The sequence below is a fragment of the Apostichopus japonicus genome, chromosome 13 (genome assembly GCF_037975245.1).
Source record: "Apostichopus japonicus isolate 1M-3 chromosome 13, ASM3797524v1, whole genome shotgun sequence".
NCBI lineage: Eukaryota > Metazoa > Echinodermata > Holothuroidea > Aspidochirotida > Stichopodidae > Apostichopus > Apostichopus japonicus.
In genome coordinates, this window is record NC_092573.1 from 6377155 (window position 1) to 6396519 (window position 19365).

The window sequence follows — 19365 nt, forward strand, 5'->3', positions numbered from 1 at the left end:
AATCTACCTAAACTCGAGAGAGACACAAACGTAAATCGTTAGTTAATATAGTTTGAAAAGAGAAATATGCTAACGCCTATATGTATGGTGACTATATTTAATAGAGAGCTCTAGGCCGTCACGAGCGGTAGCTGCAGTAAAAAAACAATCTCCCATCAAGACGATACTTTGAATTTATAATCTTAGTTTATTCCTCATAGAATAGTATAAAGGTGAAAAGTGAAAGATACTAAACTTCAATATATTACACAAGTTTTAATTTTGAAAGAGCGCTCCCTATCCTCTTCGACGTACCTTATTCGCGCAACCGCGTCGATTGTGTGGACGGACGATACTACATTGAGTTTAAGTTCGTCTGGTGATGTTACCTACTCGTTTGATTAGTTCTGAAAGGACTGTCTTCAGTCGACGTGATACGTGATTATTAGTTAGATTGGTGGGAATTCTTGTTTTCGGTTGCGGTCCGTGTATAATTGCTGATTTGTCAACGGGATGACATACCTCTCGCTCGGAGATTGAAGTTTCAAGAATAGCCGTGTCGACGTACCAAAACGAGATACAGCTTCGACTCAACTTGTGGGCCTCCTATTTTAGCAGAAGGGACAAGTACTTCGATTTAATAGATGCAAAAATGCCGGAAATATTCGCTGGCTTTCAATTCTTCAAAGTTTCCATTTTGAATCAAGTGTTGACTTGCGGTAAGTTGTCAGCAGATGTTCTTACCATTGTTTTGAAATTTGAGAAATAACCACAGCCAAAAATAACTTTCTTTTAACAGTCCACAGGAACCCATCAACCTTTGTAAATCGGGTTTTCAGGTTTTCGTTATCATTTGTATGATTCTTAGGGCTATGTTATACGTTAACATGCCGTATTTAATATAAGAATCTTCACATGATAAATATAACGCAGGCTACCATTGGAAAGAAACATTGTGGCTAATTAAAAACTTGGTTTGTCCAATGACAAAACTTTGATTATTGCTTCGTTCATTGTCAACATCTCGATTATTTCCTCTAAATTTTAACAGAACAAAACTTTAAGAAAATCTTGTAAAGGAAACATTTCCCTCCTTTTTTTAGTTTTCTTTGGGAGATTTGATGACCTATCATGTAAACTTCAGACAATTGATGAATTCATATCAAAGAAACAATATTTCCTCTGACGATTTTCTTCTGTATCCGAAAGAAATGAAGCGAACCCAAATTTTTATCGACTAATTGCATATTTATGATGCTTTGTTTTACTTATTATCTGAGATGTACACATAGGTTAGTTACGCTAATGATTTTAAAGTGTATAGTTGTGTTTGGCAATGAAACATACTGAGGCGAATGATCTGTTGATGGACGAATAGGAATTTTGGAATGCTTTCCCAAAAAGTTTCAATATTAATTTGTGTTAATTTAAAAAAGGAAAAAGATTCTGAATTTTAGTATAATCTTGTCAAAAATGCAAAACAAACAACTGTTCTTATGTAGCATATTTCAATATGCTGATAACTAAAGTCAATGTTTTAACAATATCTTGCATGTCTTATTTTTCCGATATAATTGACAAACTGTAAATATTGTCAGTATAATCAGTCTATAATCGATAATCGATGAGATTATTCTGCTTCGAACAGACACGTTTGTGAATGAAATTATGATATAAAATGCAGATGCGAAAACTGGTTTAACAAAACCTAACTTACCCAATTTCGTTTACGTTTTTCTCCTACATTTACGCTTTTTTATTATATTAAAGAAGACAATGAATTGATCAATTGTTTTAGTCTTTAGTTTCTAATCTTTCGATGGAATACATAATATATATATGAATCGATGTCATTATACTAACTTAAATAAACCATCCCAACCATGTATTAACCATCCCTAAAAAAAAAAGTATCTAAACATTTTTGACGTTTTATTTTATTAATACTTATTTTTCTATGCAGTTGAATACATCAATCGACGTGTGACAAAATCTTAGCAAAACATATTTTTCAAAAAGTGCTAATTCTTTGGTTCTATTTATTAGATTTGTTTGACAGCATAGATTCATCCTTCTATTTATAGAAGGACTTAACTAACACTTTAATAGCTTAATTTATCTTCGGAAATGGATTCAAATGGCGTAAATAAGAGGTTAAGCAGAGAGAGAATAAAATTGCTTCAAATCAGAATAAATGACAAAGTGAAAGGTGACTTGGATTAACAAAGATTACTGTTTATAGGCAATTTGCATGATAAAGGGTTATTGTTCTCTTGTAATTATCAGGGTTAGTCAATTTTTACCAAGTTTTTATTAGAAATCTTCCTTCGAGCATCTTTTATAGATTTTCTTTATAAATTGTGCAGTTTTGGATGTAATTGGAATAAAAACAAAAACTACGGAATACTTTACTCAATGATATACGTAATATGTAAATTTAGATGTAATATTCAATGATTAAACTGTGTCAATCGTACTTATAATACTAATTTAATCTATCTATCTGTCTGTCAGTCTGTTCTCTCTATTGTTAGGATGGGAGGGGGGTCTTCGTTTCTTCCTCTTTGTTTGTATTTATATCTTCTAATGAAATACAAACCGGTTTTCCAGTGGTATCAACAATGTGAACCAAAATAAAGGAAACAAGATTGAGGGTGTGCGGGAGGCTACACAGGTAAATCCAAATATTTTGCTATCAGAATTATGTATAGGAAATTTGATTGGTTCAGCTGTATAACGTCCCTATTAAATTCCAATTTTTGTGTGTTTTCTTTTGCAATGCACATTTTGACTCTTTCAAGCAAGTATTATTCCAGTATTTTATGAGAGGCTCCCAAACTAAATTAGTATTTATAGTTCAAAGCTAAATGTGCATTACAATATTCCCTTAATATGTTGGTTTGTGTATGGTTAGCCTATATAATACATGTCTTCACTGCTTCCCCTAAATAAGCTAGTAACAGAAGAGCAAAAGTGGTTACACGTATAATCTAGATATTGGTATTCTGTTACTTTCACAATGTGACATTCATAATGACCCCCGTTTGCATCATATTTTTCCCTGATCAACAGTGACTCATAGGTGATTGCGCAATACAGTCCTAACCTTCGAAATGACAAACATATACACTTGCACACACACCCACATCTATCTATCTATCTATCTATATATATATATATATATATATATATATATATATATATATATATATATATATATATATATATATATATATATATATATATATTTATGTGTGTGTGTGTATATATATATTTATATATAGACACAGAAAGATGAATTTCATTGCTGTATATATTCGTCTGACACATAAAGATGAATTTCATTGCTGAACTATTACGCGAGGTAGCTTTACTTACTACTTTAGGTTTACTATGTCAGTCACGTGACAGCAATAACCTATTATAGATATGCTTTCAATCGAAGGCTGACTTTATTTGTTTTGAGGGATAGCAAAGTTACGACGTCTTTAATATATATGAGATACCCCTACTGATCCTTTAAAGCAGTGTGCCGCTTGTCTTTCTGTTAACTATGACATCTAAAATCTAAACGTACACTTTGTTAGGAAGTAGTCTCTTTGACAACGGTATCACTTCAAATTGGAGTGGTGGTTTAGCTCAGTATTTTGTGCTGCAAGAGATACTGTTATCACTAGTCGGTTTAGATAAGGAGTATTACTCAGTTTAACTTGTTATGTCTGACAGATCTTACATCCCTTTAATTGAAAGAGTTACACTCATAAATCTCGAGCCAAGAGACGTAGTTTTGCTCAAACCAAACCTCAAACCCTTCCTGTTATCTTGTCGAGTAAGCAAACGTTTTTAGGAAGTTTTTTTTTTGCTCTTGTTTGGCAATGGTGATGAATCTCCGTAAGAGAAGAATAACTCAGGATTTTTTTTTTGGGGGGGGGGAGAAAGATAGTTCTTTCCTCTACATCCATACAGTGAGGCCTTAGCATCAGGTATCTACAAACTTACAAGGCATTTATACATTCACCAGGGTTTTGGGGTAAGAGGATAGTTGAATGTATATAATTGCAGTTTTATTCCCACGAACTGAGCCTGTTTTTTATTATAAATTATGGTAAGTAATCGCTACTTAAAACGAAACATCTGATTAGTAGTAGTTACTAAAACGTAATCGATTTGTTACTTATGGATGGCTATACAATCAGTGTCAACTTTAAGGCTATTCATCAATTATATCATTTGTTCTAGTACTTGAAGTAAAACTTCCATCTAAGAAACCTCATAATAAAGGCGACATTTTAATTGAATGTGTATAGTTCATTCATGATGCTATCTACTGAAATATATTGGAGCAATAACAACATGATGGTCTATACTAAACTTTACCAACAAAAATTAAGGGCAGTGGTGGTTATATAACTTATACTTAGTACATTTCCAGCAATTCGGTTATCCTGTGCTCAGTAATCTATGAATAATAATGAGCAGTCTGATACCACAGTTTACTAATATATCATTGTATAGAGTTACTATTTTCGTGACAAAAATAGACCAAATAAATGGTTATCCATGTCAAGTTATGCTCGAATGTAAAGGAAACACCTAGTCAAAGAGAGAATTAGTTTGATATATTTAGCGAGTCATTATTAAAAAGGCTTGATATAAGAATAGCTTAATAGTCAACAAGAGGATTTCACAAAGACAGTGTTCCTTCGCGTTCAAATTTAACAAATAGACATGTATGATAAAAGGCATCGAAATGACTTTATGGTACCTTGTGCGTCTTATTGCGTTCTCTCATGCTACTAATCCAATGAATATATTCTATCTATTTGTGCCAAATCTATATTTGTGTCTGTTGCTAAGAGTACTTTCCCATCCAGAAAGAGCCATTTCGAAAAATGAATACCTCGGCGTACAAAATTCTACTCCCCTCACCTCACCAAGGAATATAAAAATATGAATTCGGCGTTAGTTTATACTCATTTCGGAGAAAAGACACAACAAATATGAAAGTAAAGTCTGAGTTATGTGATCTCTGAGAAACATCGTTGATTTTAAGAATAAAACTGTACGAGAAAATTCAACATAGTCATGACAAAAGACGCTTTGAAACAAGAAAATAACAAAATAATAAAATCCAATCCTATCCTATTTTATCTTTTTTATGTCGTGCCCTTGAAGAATCGTTATCAATTTTACTGCTTCATTTTACATACTCAATAAGATTTCTCTCCCACCAAAATTGCCCCATAAATTGATGGCAAACTAAGTAGAAATTCTATCTTTTAACTTTCTATACAAAGCAACTACAAACAAACGTTTTTGTAGTTATACATCAGCATGTCTCTGAGTAAAGTGGAAAGAATGAAAATATCACGATTTTAGCCGCTGGTTGTAGTAATTAATATTCTTGTAGTGTTTAGTGAATAGCTTGATCTAGATAACATTAAAATGTCTTGTATTTTGGGGTTTTCTTCTTCTTTTTGTGTGTGACTGTCACCATTTGTTTGTTATTACACTGAGTACACACACGGATCTCATATTGGACATAACATATTGTCTCGTTCATTTCTTGATCTTGCTTTCACATATGCAAGTACACAGAGGTTAGTCGTGTTACAATATTCACCGTAGAAAGTTGCAGAAGGAACACTTCTAATTAAAAGACGAACAAAGGTGCGAGGAAGCATCCTTAACATTTCCAAAATAGCTAAATATGGCCATAAGTGATCAATTTAATTTTTTATTTCCGCACATATTGAGACCAAAGAATCTGACTTTAATATTTGCACTAACTATAAACTGATATTTGGAATGAACTACATATAAATTCCTAATCTTGCCAGCAGCGTGAGAAGTTCATAATCTCTCCCCTCCCCCAGCCCCCCCCCCCCCACCACTACCATTATATCCCTCTATTGCCCAAGTCTAGTTGTGGGGTCAAAACACGCGAACAATAATTGTAAGTAAAGGCTGCATACAGTAGGTACCGCACGTTGTCTTATTTATCAGATATTGCACAACGACGTGTTAAATAGCGGAACTGCTACACATGCAACAAATGTATATTACTTTATTAGCGAAACCTCAGAACCGGTAAACAGTCAGCATGGTATCCCTTAATGCAAAAACAAAACACTCTCCTGCTCCCTTACTTTACTGTCTTTTTATTAATTATGTTATTCACGTCATGAAAGACGTTCTTCTGATATAAGTGTGTAATAAAACGATTAGCTTCGAAAGAGACACTGTTACTTGAATGCCGACCTTACATTTAGGGCTAGACTTAATTGGAAGGGGAAAGTAGAAATTCGTTGAAACTATAGTCCTCGATCGATCGGAGGAATTTACAAGTATCAGGCCTCTTGACATTAATTACGTTTGCGTTCATGTCACGTGAGTGATGAACTATCTGCCTGAATATTAAGTACAGCTATAGGTGTCACGTCTCACTGCTTCTCAATGTGTAAGCTGTATAACCATTATACACTACTGTCCCAGTTGTCGTTGTGTGTGTGCTTGTTGCTGTTGTTGTTGTTGTTGTTGTTGTTGTTGATATTGTTGATATTGTTGAGGTAAATATTCAGAAATCTGCTCGAAAAGAGGGGCATTTATGAATCTCAAACTTTGTATATATCTACTCCTTATAATTATAGGCAACATAGGTATATACATATATATATATATATATATATATATATATATATATACCTATGTTGGTTACAAAAAAACTGTGCCTGAACGAAAAAGCTTCAAATCCTTTTGAAATGACTGCTCATATTCTGGTCAAAATGTTAACTACTATGATATTTTCAAACAAAGAAGGTAGTGTTGTCAAAAGGAAGTATTTTGTTTTAAGACATTTCCACTGAAATCCAAAGAACATAAGGTTATAAATAATTTTTGAAATAAACAACCATTAGAGGGACACTGTCAAAGCGATGTTACCAGCCTGTAGATTATACAGTTCGGTGGTTATTCATAAAAAATAGATATACACATATGCAATATTTCTTTCTTAATCAGGATGGTTACACAGTAACATGAGATTTCAGAAAGTAAGGAAGATAGCAATTATGATTATGTTGATTTCCATCTAATGATCTTTTCTCTTTTTAAGTATTTCAAATGACAGTTGACTACTTCAAGTTAAAGGTAGATTATACTGAATAAGAAAATGAGAGTTCAGTCTGGTTGAGAGTGTTCAGTTATCACACCATCTTGTTGCTTGTAATAATTAATCGATAAACACAACAACAAAACATTTGTATCTGAGGACTATATATATATTTTTCCCCTTACTAAATAAACTAAACTAAAACATTACTAAGGTCATCTACATTATTCACGATAGCAGTACCACAGACTCCTAAAACAATGAGAAAAGTAATTGTGTCGGATATTTATCTAACTAAAGGAAGAGGATGTATTAAAACATGGGCGGGGTTTGTAACCCACCACACCCTTCCCCTTACCGAACAAACACAATGAGGTACTTAGCTGTAATGATTTGCTTGAAGTCTTATGCTAGTCAACGCTCTGCATCAGTGTTCCCAACGTATGAAACTATATGTTATACCCATGAAACTACCATTTAGTAGAGGTCTACTATTTAATTGTCATCAGTAGAGGATATAATTTTATCTTTTTTATCATTCTTGCCGCGGTCGTCAATGGCAAACATTAACCGTCACGTTATTTTACTTAAATTTCGATTCCCTATACTGCTAACAAGCTGTCCTGAACATAATTACATTAAGCTAAGAGACTATACTAATTAAAAGACACATGTACACGTTTCGTTGAAGGAGACCAATATCCTATAATATCTTAGCGGACAAAACTTCCTAGGACATTTCGTCCGGTCGGACTTTATTTACTGTGAGGAGGTATATAAAATTTGGGCTGTGTTTTCCGGCCGGACAGAATGTCCCGGTAAAAAGTGTCCGGACGGACACTTTGTGCAGGGGACAAAATATACTACTACACCGGACGTCTTGTCATGTGCAGTTCCGACGAGAAGGAGGGTCAAGGGGGATGGAACCTTCGGGTTGGTGTCAGTTAGAGGCCATGAAAAACACGGAATGGCGGGAACATATGGGGTAAAGAATTGTTTTCTTTTTCATAATATAGTTAAGGAAAATGAAGAGTGGCCAAAGGGATTCGATGACGTAATAGTACCCGGGCTCGACCTGGCTTTCGACTCACCACGTCAGTGTTTTACACTACATTGTTACCAGTATCACGACAGTATTATACACATAGTCATGCTATTTACTAATAACAATATCCTAAACATGTTCCATCACATTAATTGAGAGATTAACGGCGATGATAATCCTGGCTATCGTCAGGATACCGTATAGAGAAGTTCTATATTATATCGCATATACTTTTGCTATTATCTGCAAAGTTCTCACACAATGAGAACATCCAGTTTGTTAAACATTAAAAGTGTGAGGGAATGATATAATGACACCAACCCATCGCTTGCTTCATTCCTTCGAATCTCTTTCCACCTCTCTTTCTCTCTCTCTTTCTCTAATGACCTCTTCCTTCCCTCTCTGTCTAACGTCGCTCTATAACACTAGTTTTTGTTAGTTTTGATCTGGAGATCGATTAACCCAACCCTCTTTACATTCTCCTCCTAGTTTATTAATCATTTCCACAGGTGTTACTCTAACATTTGCTAATTTGTTGATTCTGTCGCCTTGATTACTTTGATTCCCAATGACAATCAAGCAAATTTTCTTCTCTCTTTTCTTTCTTCTTTCACATCGTTCAATATCTTTCGTTAGAAGACATACTCTAAATTTATCGATCACCTTTTGGCGCTAATTAAATAATACACTTTATGTCGGTCTGTTTCAAGTCTATACAGAAGGGCAACGTCACTTGACTCATTATCATACGGAAGCCGCATGGGGCCATACAGTTCCATCCCAGGAAACCACCTTAAAAGTCAATATGATGGAACGCATGCATTTTTCATGTAAATTGGATTGAATTTTGAGTTTGGTTCTTAAACATAAACTACTGGTTTCTGCGTAGACATATTGATGCAAAGAATATTTTTTTCTTCAATGTTTTTTTTTTTTTTTACTTTTCTTCTTAAAACCTGATTCAATTTACAGATTTACAGATCAAATGGTAGGAAGACCTTCTTGCAGATGTTCTTATGACGGAATATCGCCATGTGCGAAATTAGTCTAAAAACGCTCTGATTACATTTTATCTCTTTGCATATATTGCTCAGTCAAATGTGTTATATTTCAGTCATGTGTCTAAACGTTGTTTCCAAACTAACTAAATTGTACATACAATGTATGACCAAGTAGTAATTGACATACATACCAGGCAGGGACTGAGGGTAGATTTGTGTAAGCAAATTAAGTTTTAGCATGCTTACCTATACACCCCCTCTCCCGCACACACCTCTTCGTTATCACAACCACCACCACTTCCAAACTGTGTGTGCTTTGCTGTTGTTTTTTGTCTTTGTAATTAAACTGTTAGAAGAAACCAATTAACGTACAAAAAGCTCCCTGTCGTAATGAAAACATAGTGTGCACAAACGTAGTGTGAATATCATATGCAATTTCCATTCTTTTTATAATATTCCAAATTTTAGACTGACATTTTCACTGAAATAATTATCTCGTTCATACAGTACATTCTTTATCGCATATTTCATTATTAATTTACATTTATTGTTCAGTTTTGTAGAGTCTTTGACATCAAATATTTTCGTAAATTCTAACAAGAGTCGAGTTTTTTAATTTTTTTTATATCATTTACAAGAATTTTTCGCCATTTTAAGTTTTTCAAATACTCGTTGTCACAGTCAAGATTTAAAGGATAAGTCCCTTAGTTATTAATTTTGCTCGAATTTATAGTGAAATATTCATAACGCTTGCTCTGATGGTAGGTAATCACATTTAATATATACAGTCAAGTGCCATTAACGGCGTCTCTGTTCCTATCCCCATAGGACCCTTCATATATGTGCGTCTTCTGTTCTTAGTCTTTTTCACTAAGAGATTCAATATACATATATATATATATACTTAACAACTTAACTTTAGTCAATTACTTTCTTAATTGGCATTTCCTTAACTAATTCAGTACTTAAAAAAGGAGTGATTAGATGGAATGACCTATATGAGGAACACGGCCTTTTCTACACAGCAGAAAGACACTGGTCATACATTGATACTCGCTCAATATACGCACCCTTAGACTACCCTCTTATAACAATCCACGTGATAGCTTAATTCCATGTCTTCACTCTCTGAGAGAAAATGGACATTTTACACAGTTCTTTCAGAACATGCTCTCCCATATATTAATCAATACACCAGTTTGCCATCTCAAAGCTTAAAGCAGAGGATACCACATCACTTCCGGCTTGCTGAAATGATGCATAGATATATACGTATGCAAAGTAGACTGTAGGCCTAACTTTCTCTGCTGTAAGCGTTGTACTGGAAGGATGTTATCAGTGTCGACATTTTGGCTTGAAGAAAATAGATCTTCGGTAGCCTTCAGCAAGCAAGCTGTTGTCATTCTTTTAATGATACTATTGTAGGAAGTCTCCAAACTGTACGGGTGAGGGTTTTAAATGCCACAGGGGGAGGGGAGGGGGTTATGGAATCGTCCCAGAAGACGTCTACAAGTGCAAATAAGGGTACTTAATCTTGGAACTTCATGATTGCGAGTGGGAGTATAGGTCGGCTATTATGGAATACAAGTATACGGGTTTATACGGTTACGACTAGTTAAGACCCATGTCAACTTGATGTAGCTTTAATCGTTTGTTACACAAAAGAGGACGAATTTTGAACTTCATGCACATCTCTTTCTCCTTCTTCTTTTCTGTTTACCTTTAACTCACCTTCGTGTACTTGAAAGTCGCTTTTTTAATTCTCTTGTAGTCGTGATACCACCTACAATATATATGATCCATTAACCGAAAGGCTATGGGAATTTATTTCCTCACCTCCATTCCGCTCTATTTATCTTAAGTACGTCATATACCAGATCTGCTCGCCACAAGCATAAACATACTTTACAATCTTCATGCATTGTCGATGCCACTTTCACCCCTTAAAGCTTTTTTCATTCCGATTTTTTTTTTAATGAAAATAAAGAAGTTTTCTTAACAAATCGTAACTACGGCATTGGAAATGTATTGTTATACCTCACTTGATTTTCACTTTAACTGGCGATTTAGAAAATCTATTCAGAATCAATATTTTGCGTTAATCTGAAGATATTCAAAAAAAATCTGAAATCATTAATTGGATACAGAAGATCTTTGTTTATAGAATAAAAGTTAGAAAACGTGTGCGATATATTCTCCTTCTCCTTCTCCGCGATATATTCTCCTTCTCCTTCTCCTTCTCCTTCTCCTTCTCCTTCTCCTTCTCCTTCTCCTTCTCCTTCTCCTTCTCCTTCTCCTTCTCCTTCTCCTTCTCCTTCTCCTTCTCCTTCTCCTTCTCCTTCTCCTTCTCCTTCTCCTTCTCCTTCTCCTTCTCCTTCTCCTTCTCCTTCTCCTTCTCCTTCTCCTTCTCCTTCTCCTTCTCCTTCTCCTTCTCCTTCTCCTTCTCCTTCTCCTTCTCCTTCTCCTTCTCCTTCTCCTTCTCCTTCTCCTTCGTTGCCATATACCATATCTATTTTTAATTTTTGTCAAATTCTACAAACGCCTTCATATTTAACATTTCCTTAAATTTTCTTTTCAATTATCGTAAATGCTGCATAAAACATGGCATATATTGCTTTAACGACGACAGAAAAACTCACTATATACGTTTGAGCCTACTTTTCTCGGATGTTTTTCTTTAACTTATATATCTGTCTCTTTCCATCCAACGCGAAATGCGTTGTAACCGAATACTGTTTCTGCTTCTTTTGAAAACCACGTAATAGTCGTGAACTGCGCTTCCCTGTAGCCATGGATATTGATTTCGCAACATCTCGTCAGAGAGAGTAGGTTTGTCAGGGGCTTAGGAAAATCGATCAGATCCTTGCCAACTTCTGTTCTTAATGGGACTCCAGATTGCAGACCAAACATTTCTTCGTACCTGTTTCCTCTATAGAAACAAGGGAATTCTTATTATTATTACATTTCCTAATATCTCGCTCCTTCTTTTTGATACATTTGAGTTGAAACAGCCGTATACTAATACATGGTAACTGCGTTTGCACAAAGTAATTCCATTTATTTATTGCTGAGTATACTTCTATTATGTATCATGTTAATACAAACAGTTTGCTTAATCAACATCCTAAAAGCTAGCAAAAGCCTATTCAGAAAGGGATTCAAGTTGATTATAATGTGGTAAACCAAATACATATTAGTTCATATTTTATAATATCTCGTCTTTCCTTCCTGTGGTTTTCTTCCGAGATTCATAGGTGAAGTACCTGGTTGCAGCTTACCTGTTCAGTTTAATTGTCATTGCCTTGAGTACAACTCCTTAATATCATAACCGAGGAGTCTCTCTATACATGAACTTGAAACAGTCATCTGACAATGACAAACTATGATGACGTCACATTCTAATGATAGTCAAATTCCAATGATGTAGTAGACATGAGCAAACCTTGCTCATTCATCAGACACATTATGTAATGTACATGCAGTTAAACCGACCACGTTTCTTGGAATGTGGCTTTTATTGCAGAGGTTAGGACCCCCCCCCCCCCCCCACACACACACACACACATCAAATATATTTACACTATAAATTAGCTCTATTAATATATGTCTAAACGCAAGATTTTGTTAATAACTATATATTTATGAAGTTTGACAAAATTCTCCTACTGAACATTCTTCAATGCCCCCCCCAACCACCCCACCCCATGTTCTCCTTTTGTACGCGCCACTGTATCAGAGAGATTTTGTAAATCAATGATATTAATCCCCAGATTGAATATTTACATCGCTTATATACCTATAGAAAATCTTCAAAAATCAATTATTTAGCAAGTATCGGCAGTATCTATTTTTTATACACTTTCTTGTCAATCTTTCAGGATTGCAGAATATATGTCACCGTATACGCAATGAACTTAATAAATTTGCAAAATTTTGCAGTCGATTACCCACCATCCCCTTCTTCTAACAGAGTTCCATGTTTTGTAACGATCTTAAAACAAAAGAAACCTCTTAAATTGGTAATCATCTCATTAACCATTCAGGTTGGATTTTTGCACAATCTTAAACGTCCGTCTTCTTCTTTTTGTTGTAATGTTTTGAAAGAACCAAGATGTGAGAGAGAATATTTTTCGAAACTGACCAATTACTCTTTTAAGTAAATTTCAGGATAATTTTTTTTCTCTATTCTGCCAGAGGAATTTCCTCATACTCTTTCTCCTTACTTTATGAGGAAGACAAGATTTCCAAACAAAATTCTCTCAGGGGACCGATTTTTTTTTTAAATTGTGCATTCTGTAATATGTTAATTTTAGGGGGAATATTTGTGGAATTTCTTCAAACCGTCAGCCACTTCTAACAGTACCTTCAGACATCCCCTGGATTTCTTACAATTAAATTAAGATCACCATACATAGCATGTCAATGCCAAGTTATAAAGACAAGCTTTGATTGGTCCAATGCGAAGCCCTTTAGCTGATGTGCCAAGGCAAATGTTGACATTTAGAAAGCATAAAAAAAAACTTAGGCCATTTTTTTGTTGTCTCATTCTATCTGTGGTTCGTTTGTTATTCAATAGTTTGAGAAACTTTTTGCTCTTTCCTCACACAAGCGAAGATGAGTTGACTATAGGAATAAAAGAAATGGAAGGGGGGAAAAAAGAAAGGAATTCAAGACAATGGGTGAAGAATGTTTCGGAATATAATTGTAAACTCGCAGAATGGTTAGAATTATATATGCATTACACCTGATGCCTAAGACTGCACGTGTAAAATTCTCACATGATTTGAATATCCTTCTTTCTATATAACTAAGAGATCTGTATTTTAACTCAATTGCATCCGATTAACAAGGTTTTAATCCTTTTCTACTGGAATGTTTGTGTTCTACATAAATTCATGTATCACTATGTTTTATCTGTGAAAGGTAATGTCTTAATGTCATTATTGGCCTTTGGCGAGTTTGATGGATTATAAAGTAAAGATTTTTGATCTCAGGAACCCAATCAACCTAAAAGCATGAACTAACCAAAAAAAGATTAGTTTGTGTTAATGTTTGGTATAATCACGTTAAGTGGCATAGTTGATTTATGTTAGGAATGATTTTATGTTAAAGCTGAATTTTGCGTTAAAGTTTGTCAAACTTTCTTTGTGACAATCAATTTCGACTTCTAAAGTATAGACACGTTCCATGAGGGGAGATTCTGTCATTTTGAGGATACCATTGGTACTTATTGTCACGGCCAACAAGTCTATTCCTAACATTTGAAAAAGTACATTATTGATCACAAATTGAAATATATGGTAAGGAATTTGTCCAAAAATAACTAGGTTTGGTTTTGTTTATCAGATCAATTTCATTCTATCATAACCAACTTGATGTCGCAAAAGTGAAAAATCATAATTAAAGCAGGGATTCCAATATCTTTCATTCGGAAAATATCAAGCAACGTATTTTGAAAAAAAATCCTTTCTTATTATTTTTCATAAGTAAATATAGGCGATTAAGATAAAAGTAGAAATATGCTCTTATATAATATATTTTACTCATTTTAGTATCATATATGAAAAAAGTGTTATCTACGTCGTGGACAACAATAATCTTTAAATCTTTACTTACATTACAATAACACACCGACATATTGGCTCTTTATGTCATGTTCACCGTTTTCTCCGTGAGATATCATTCCATGGAGTGCAGCAGACGACTTGACATGTTGTAGATAACAAAAGTAACCTGGAATAAATCCGTGTCCTCAAGGTTAGCCTCAGCTTGTAAATTTTGCGACACATTTGTGACATACTCCTTGCAACTGAAAGTTATCCGACAGCTGTTAACTTCCGACGATTACGCTCGCGCCCTTTAATTCAATAAGTCTTCAAGTCGGTAAGATGAAACCAAACGAGGGCGTTTGGAGTCAGCTTAGAGTTCAAAGATATCAACCCCCCCCCCCCAAAAAAAAAATTTAATAGGAAAAAGGTACTCCTTGCTAAAGAAAATTATTCCTCTCTCAGTTTCTTGCTTTAGTTATCAAATGCAATATTCCGATATGTCTTGTATTAACGAATTCGTTATTATTTTATATTAGTCAATTGATAGTTTAGAATCTGGTTGATTATCTCTTGTTTGTTATTATATTTTCAGTCGTTTGATACTTTGGACAGAAATAACCGTAAGTTCACTGACCTTACAATTAAGTGATTGATGCCACCAGGTTGGATGAACCGAACCTACTTCAGACTGGTGACATATGCCACTGAAAGTTTATTAAGTGGCACACTGAATAGATATTATAAACGCATACATAAATCTTAGAGTAGCAGACGGAACTATATATTTAAACAGGTGAATGATATTTCAACTGGAATTATGGGACTTCTAATTATAGATCAGTTGCTTACTTACATTCAAAGTGGCACACTGAATAGACATTGTAACGCATACATCAATGTTAGAGTAGCAGACGGAACTATATATTAAAACGGGTGAATTATATTTCAGTGGAACTAGTGAACCTTTAAATGTGAATCAGTTGCTTACATACATACATTCAAAGTGGCACAGTGAATAGATATTGTAACGCATACATAAATCTTAGAGTAGCAGACGGAACTATATATTTAAACGGGGTGAATTATATTTCAGTGGAACTAGTGGACCTTTAAATGTGAATCAGTTGCTTACATACATTCAAAGTGGCACAGTGAATAGATATTGCAACGCATACATCAATGTTAGAGTAGCAGACGGAACTATATATTTAAACGGGTGAATTATATTTCAGTAGAACTAGTGGACCTTTAAATGTGAATCAGTTGCTTACATACATGCAAAGTGGCACAGTGAATAGATATTGCAACGCATACATCAATGTTAGAGTAGCAGACGGAACTATATATTTAAACGGGTGAATTATATTTCAGTAGATTTAGTGGACCTTTAAATGTGAATCAGTTGCTTACATACATTCAAAGTGGCACAGTGAATAGATATTGCAACGCATACATCAATGTTAGAGTAGCAGACGGAACTATATATTTAAATTGGTGAATGATATTTCAACTGGAAATATGGGACCTCTTATTGTGGATCAGTTGCTTACTTATATTTATCTTTCTTGAGTAGTCACATATGAAATATTGCTCTATTTTAGAACAAACATCATTGCTCAATATATCTAAAACGAAATGGGACGTTTAGCTTCTTATTATTCAGATATGTACCTTTTAAAACTTTCTGCTATTTTTGTAGCATATGTAAATTACATGGAATTAATACTGATGAACTTGAGATACCTTGAAATATTGTGAAATCGAGGAATTCGATATATATAATCTCGATCGAAAGTAACTACGATTTTTTATTTTTTTTTTTGGGGGGGGGGAGGGTTCTATTTAGAAACTCCTTTATTAATGTACCACGCACACGGTGAGAATTTATTTTCTCTTGAAAATGTCATGTAAATCTCTTTCACGAACCCTGAATCATAGGTCGCCAAATATCAGTCAACTCGCTTATCTACCACACAAGAGCTTTATTGAATCAAGAAATTGATTAAAGACTTATTTAATATATCAAGGAAGGAAGTTATAAAAATACTAGATTATAATGGAAAACTTTTTAGATTTATAGAATTTCTATATAGTTTTAAGAAATTTTAACCACTTTCATACATTCGATTGAACTTTGTTTTTTCTAATGCTAGAGAAAAATCCTTCAGTTCAATATATATGAATTAATTATCTTTTTTCTTAATATGGATTCCCGTTGGCTGAGCCTCATGAGTAAATCCGATAGGGTATAAAATATCAGGTTGCGGTAAAAGAAATTTCAAATGAAGTACGGTACATCTTTGAACCTACTGGCTCATGTAAAGTACCGTGTAAGTGACTGCTGGCTATAATTGTATATTCAAGGAATTTTCGAACCCCGAGGCGACAGAAGTACTTGCGAATGCCACCCCCCCTTCTTTTTGGAGCAGGGGAGGGGTGCTTTGACCTAGTTATTGTAACATTCATGTAATATCTGAAGGATTCGAATCATAAAGAACTGGATTATGAAAGTAAAAATTACATCATAGAATCGCTCAAAGAAACACCGCATGTCCTGTTTTAATGTTATCTTTGTTGACCTTTGACATTGCCTGTACTCGCTTCCGTTAAACCCGCGACACAATGTCCTACAATTTGCCATGGGCATTGTTTATATCAATGACATGTACTTTTTCTCGATAGCATTGAGTTCAAACAGACTAATTATATTTGGCACACTTTATCACCTTATTGTCATTAGTTTTGCTCAAAATATGTATAATGCATTGTTGTTGTTGTTGCTTCTTTTAGTACTTTTTTGTTGTCTTTGTCGGTGTTGTTGTGTTTTCTTTATTGTTGTTGTCATTGCTGTTGATATTGTTACTAACAGAGGAGTGGACATGAAAAGTCGAAGGTAGAGGGTGTGGGAGGGTGGGGGGGGGGGTCTTGAAAAAGCGACTGACTGTTGTAGAGGCATGAATCTTTATGTAAGGGCCAGAAGTGAATTCAGGATTTTGTAAAGGAGGGCGTATGGCCCTGGGATGGTAGAAGCTGATTCCAACTTATATGTGATCACCTTATGTGCTTAACTTAGGGTCTAAGCATTAAGCCTGTATTAGGTCTAAGCATTAAGCCTATACTTAGGTCTAAGCATTAAGCCTATACTTGAGTCTAAGCATTAAACATATACTTAGGTCTAAGCGTAAGATTGTGCTAATAACTGCTTTTGGATCCCTTTCTGGGGAGCCTTGGGCCCGGGGGAGTGGTATTAATCGTCCCAGACTGAATATGAAAAATCCCCCGACTGAGCATGGAGTGGGTCCATGGCCTCCTGCCCACCCCCACCCCCCCCCCCTCCACAGCGCACGTCACTAGTTTTTCGTAGTGTTTTTTTATTGGTATTGCTTTTGTTTTTGTGGTTTTATTCTGTTTCTTCGTTCTTTATATGACTTTGTCTTGTTCTTTCGTGAGTAAATATTATCCTTAGAAGTTATGAGAATTCGTTTCATGAACATTCGATCGAATTCCCATGAAAGTTAGACCCTATTCTCGTGTTCTTATTTATTTACAAAATGAAATAATCTTTAATTAAAAGAATGTCGGAGTTGACAAGCAAACAATTCAAAATTATACATTTTATGAAAAGTATATGTACCTGTGTACCGTGTTATTAATATATACATCAAACGTTAACAAACGTAAATAGAGATTAACATATCTCTCAAGTGAACAGTTGAATCACAGGTTACAAAATTGTGTACGTTCTTATTAAGAAAATTTGTACTTAAAGCAGCGATTTTTTGACGTAAGTGGATTTTCTTCTTATTATTATTTTTCTTCTTCTTTTTCTTGTTTCGCGTTTATGAAATATTTCCGCGCTGTTTCTTGATACCCCCTTTGCATTCATTTATCATATGGTGAATTCCTGCAGGGAGTATACACAGCCATACGTGCATTGACTAGGCTACTCGACAGTCGTTTCCCTTGAGGGTTTCTTCATATCTCTATCGCAGGTTCCTCCCATAGGTATATATGCCTCACAACTATAGCATGTATAACAACTGTTTTATAATTCAATTGCAACACTTGTGCATCACCGATTTTGCATATATAGGAAGGCGAGAAGCGGCTTCAGTCTCGGGTGAACATTACACTGTTTCTTGTGTATTGTTAAATCAATATACCGATTGACTTTTCTTATCTTTTCTCTGTCTCCTTTAACTGTTTTGGTTCGTTATATTAAGGTACAGGAAATTGTATGTAAGTGGTTCTGATCGGTAATATTTACAAAACGTGTCCTAAGGGGTTTTAACTTTTACGGTTAGAATGCACTTTGCATGACATCGTTGAAACGTCACTACAGGATATGCCAATTTTAGAATAAAAAATTAACATTCTTTATTTTTTTTTCTTTGCGTCTTTTTCGTTTAGGTCATTGTTAAAGTATACGAGATCACTATATATATATATATATATATATATATATATATATATATATATATATATATATATATATATATATATATATACATATATATATATATATATATATATATATATATATATATATATATATATATATATATATATATATATATATATATATATATATATATATATATATATATATAATATATATATATATATATATTTACCATAAAATATGAATAAATATTTCCAAGAATTGTTTTTCAAAATCAA

At 34.2% G+C, this 19365-nt stretch overlaps 1 protein-coding gene across 3 annotated transcripts in view; it reads left to right on the top strand.

Moving 5' to 3' along the window:
- Positions 1-354: 354 nt before the first annotated feature.
- Positions 355-19365, top strand: part of LOC139978842 (neuronal acetylcholine receptor subunit alpha-7-like) — a 72681-nt gene continuing 53670 nt past the window's right edge. For all 3 annotated transcript variants that reach the window (XM_071989372.1, XM_071989371.1, XM_071989373.1), the window contains exon 1: positions 355-698. In XM_071989372.1, the coding sequence (XP_071845473.1) occupies positions 632-698 (67 nt within the window). In that variant the 5' untranslated portion in view covers positions 355-631. The remainder of the gene's footprint in view (positions 699-19365) is intronic.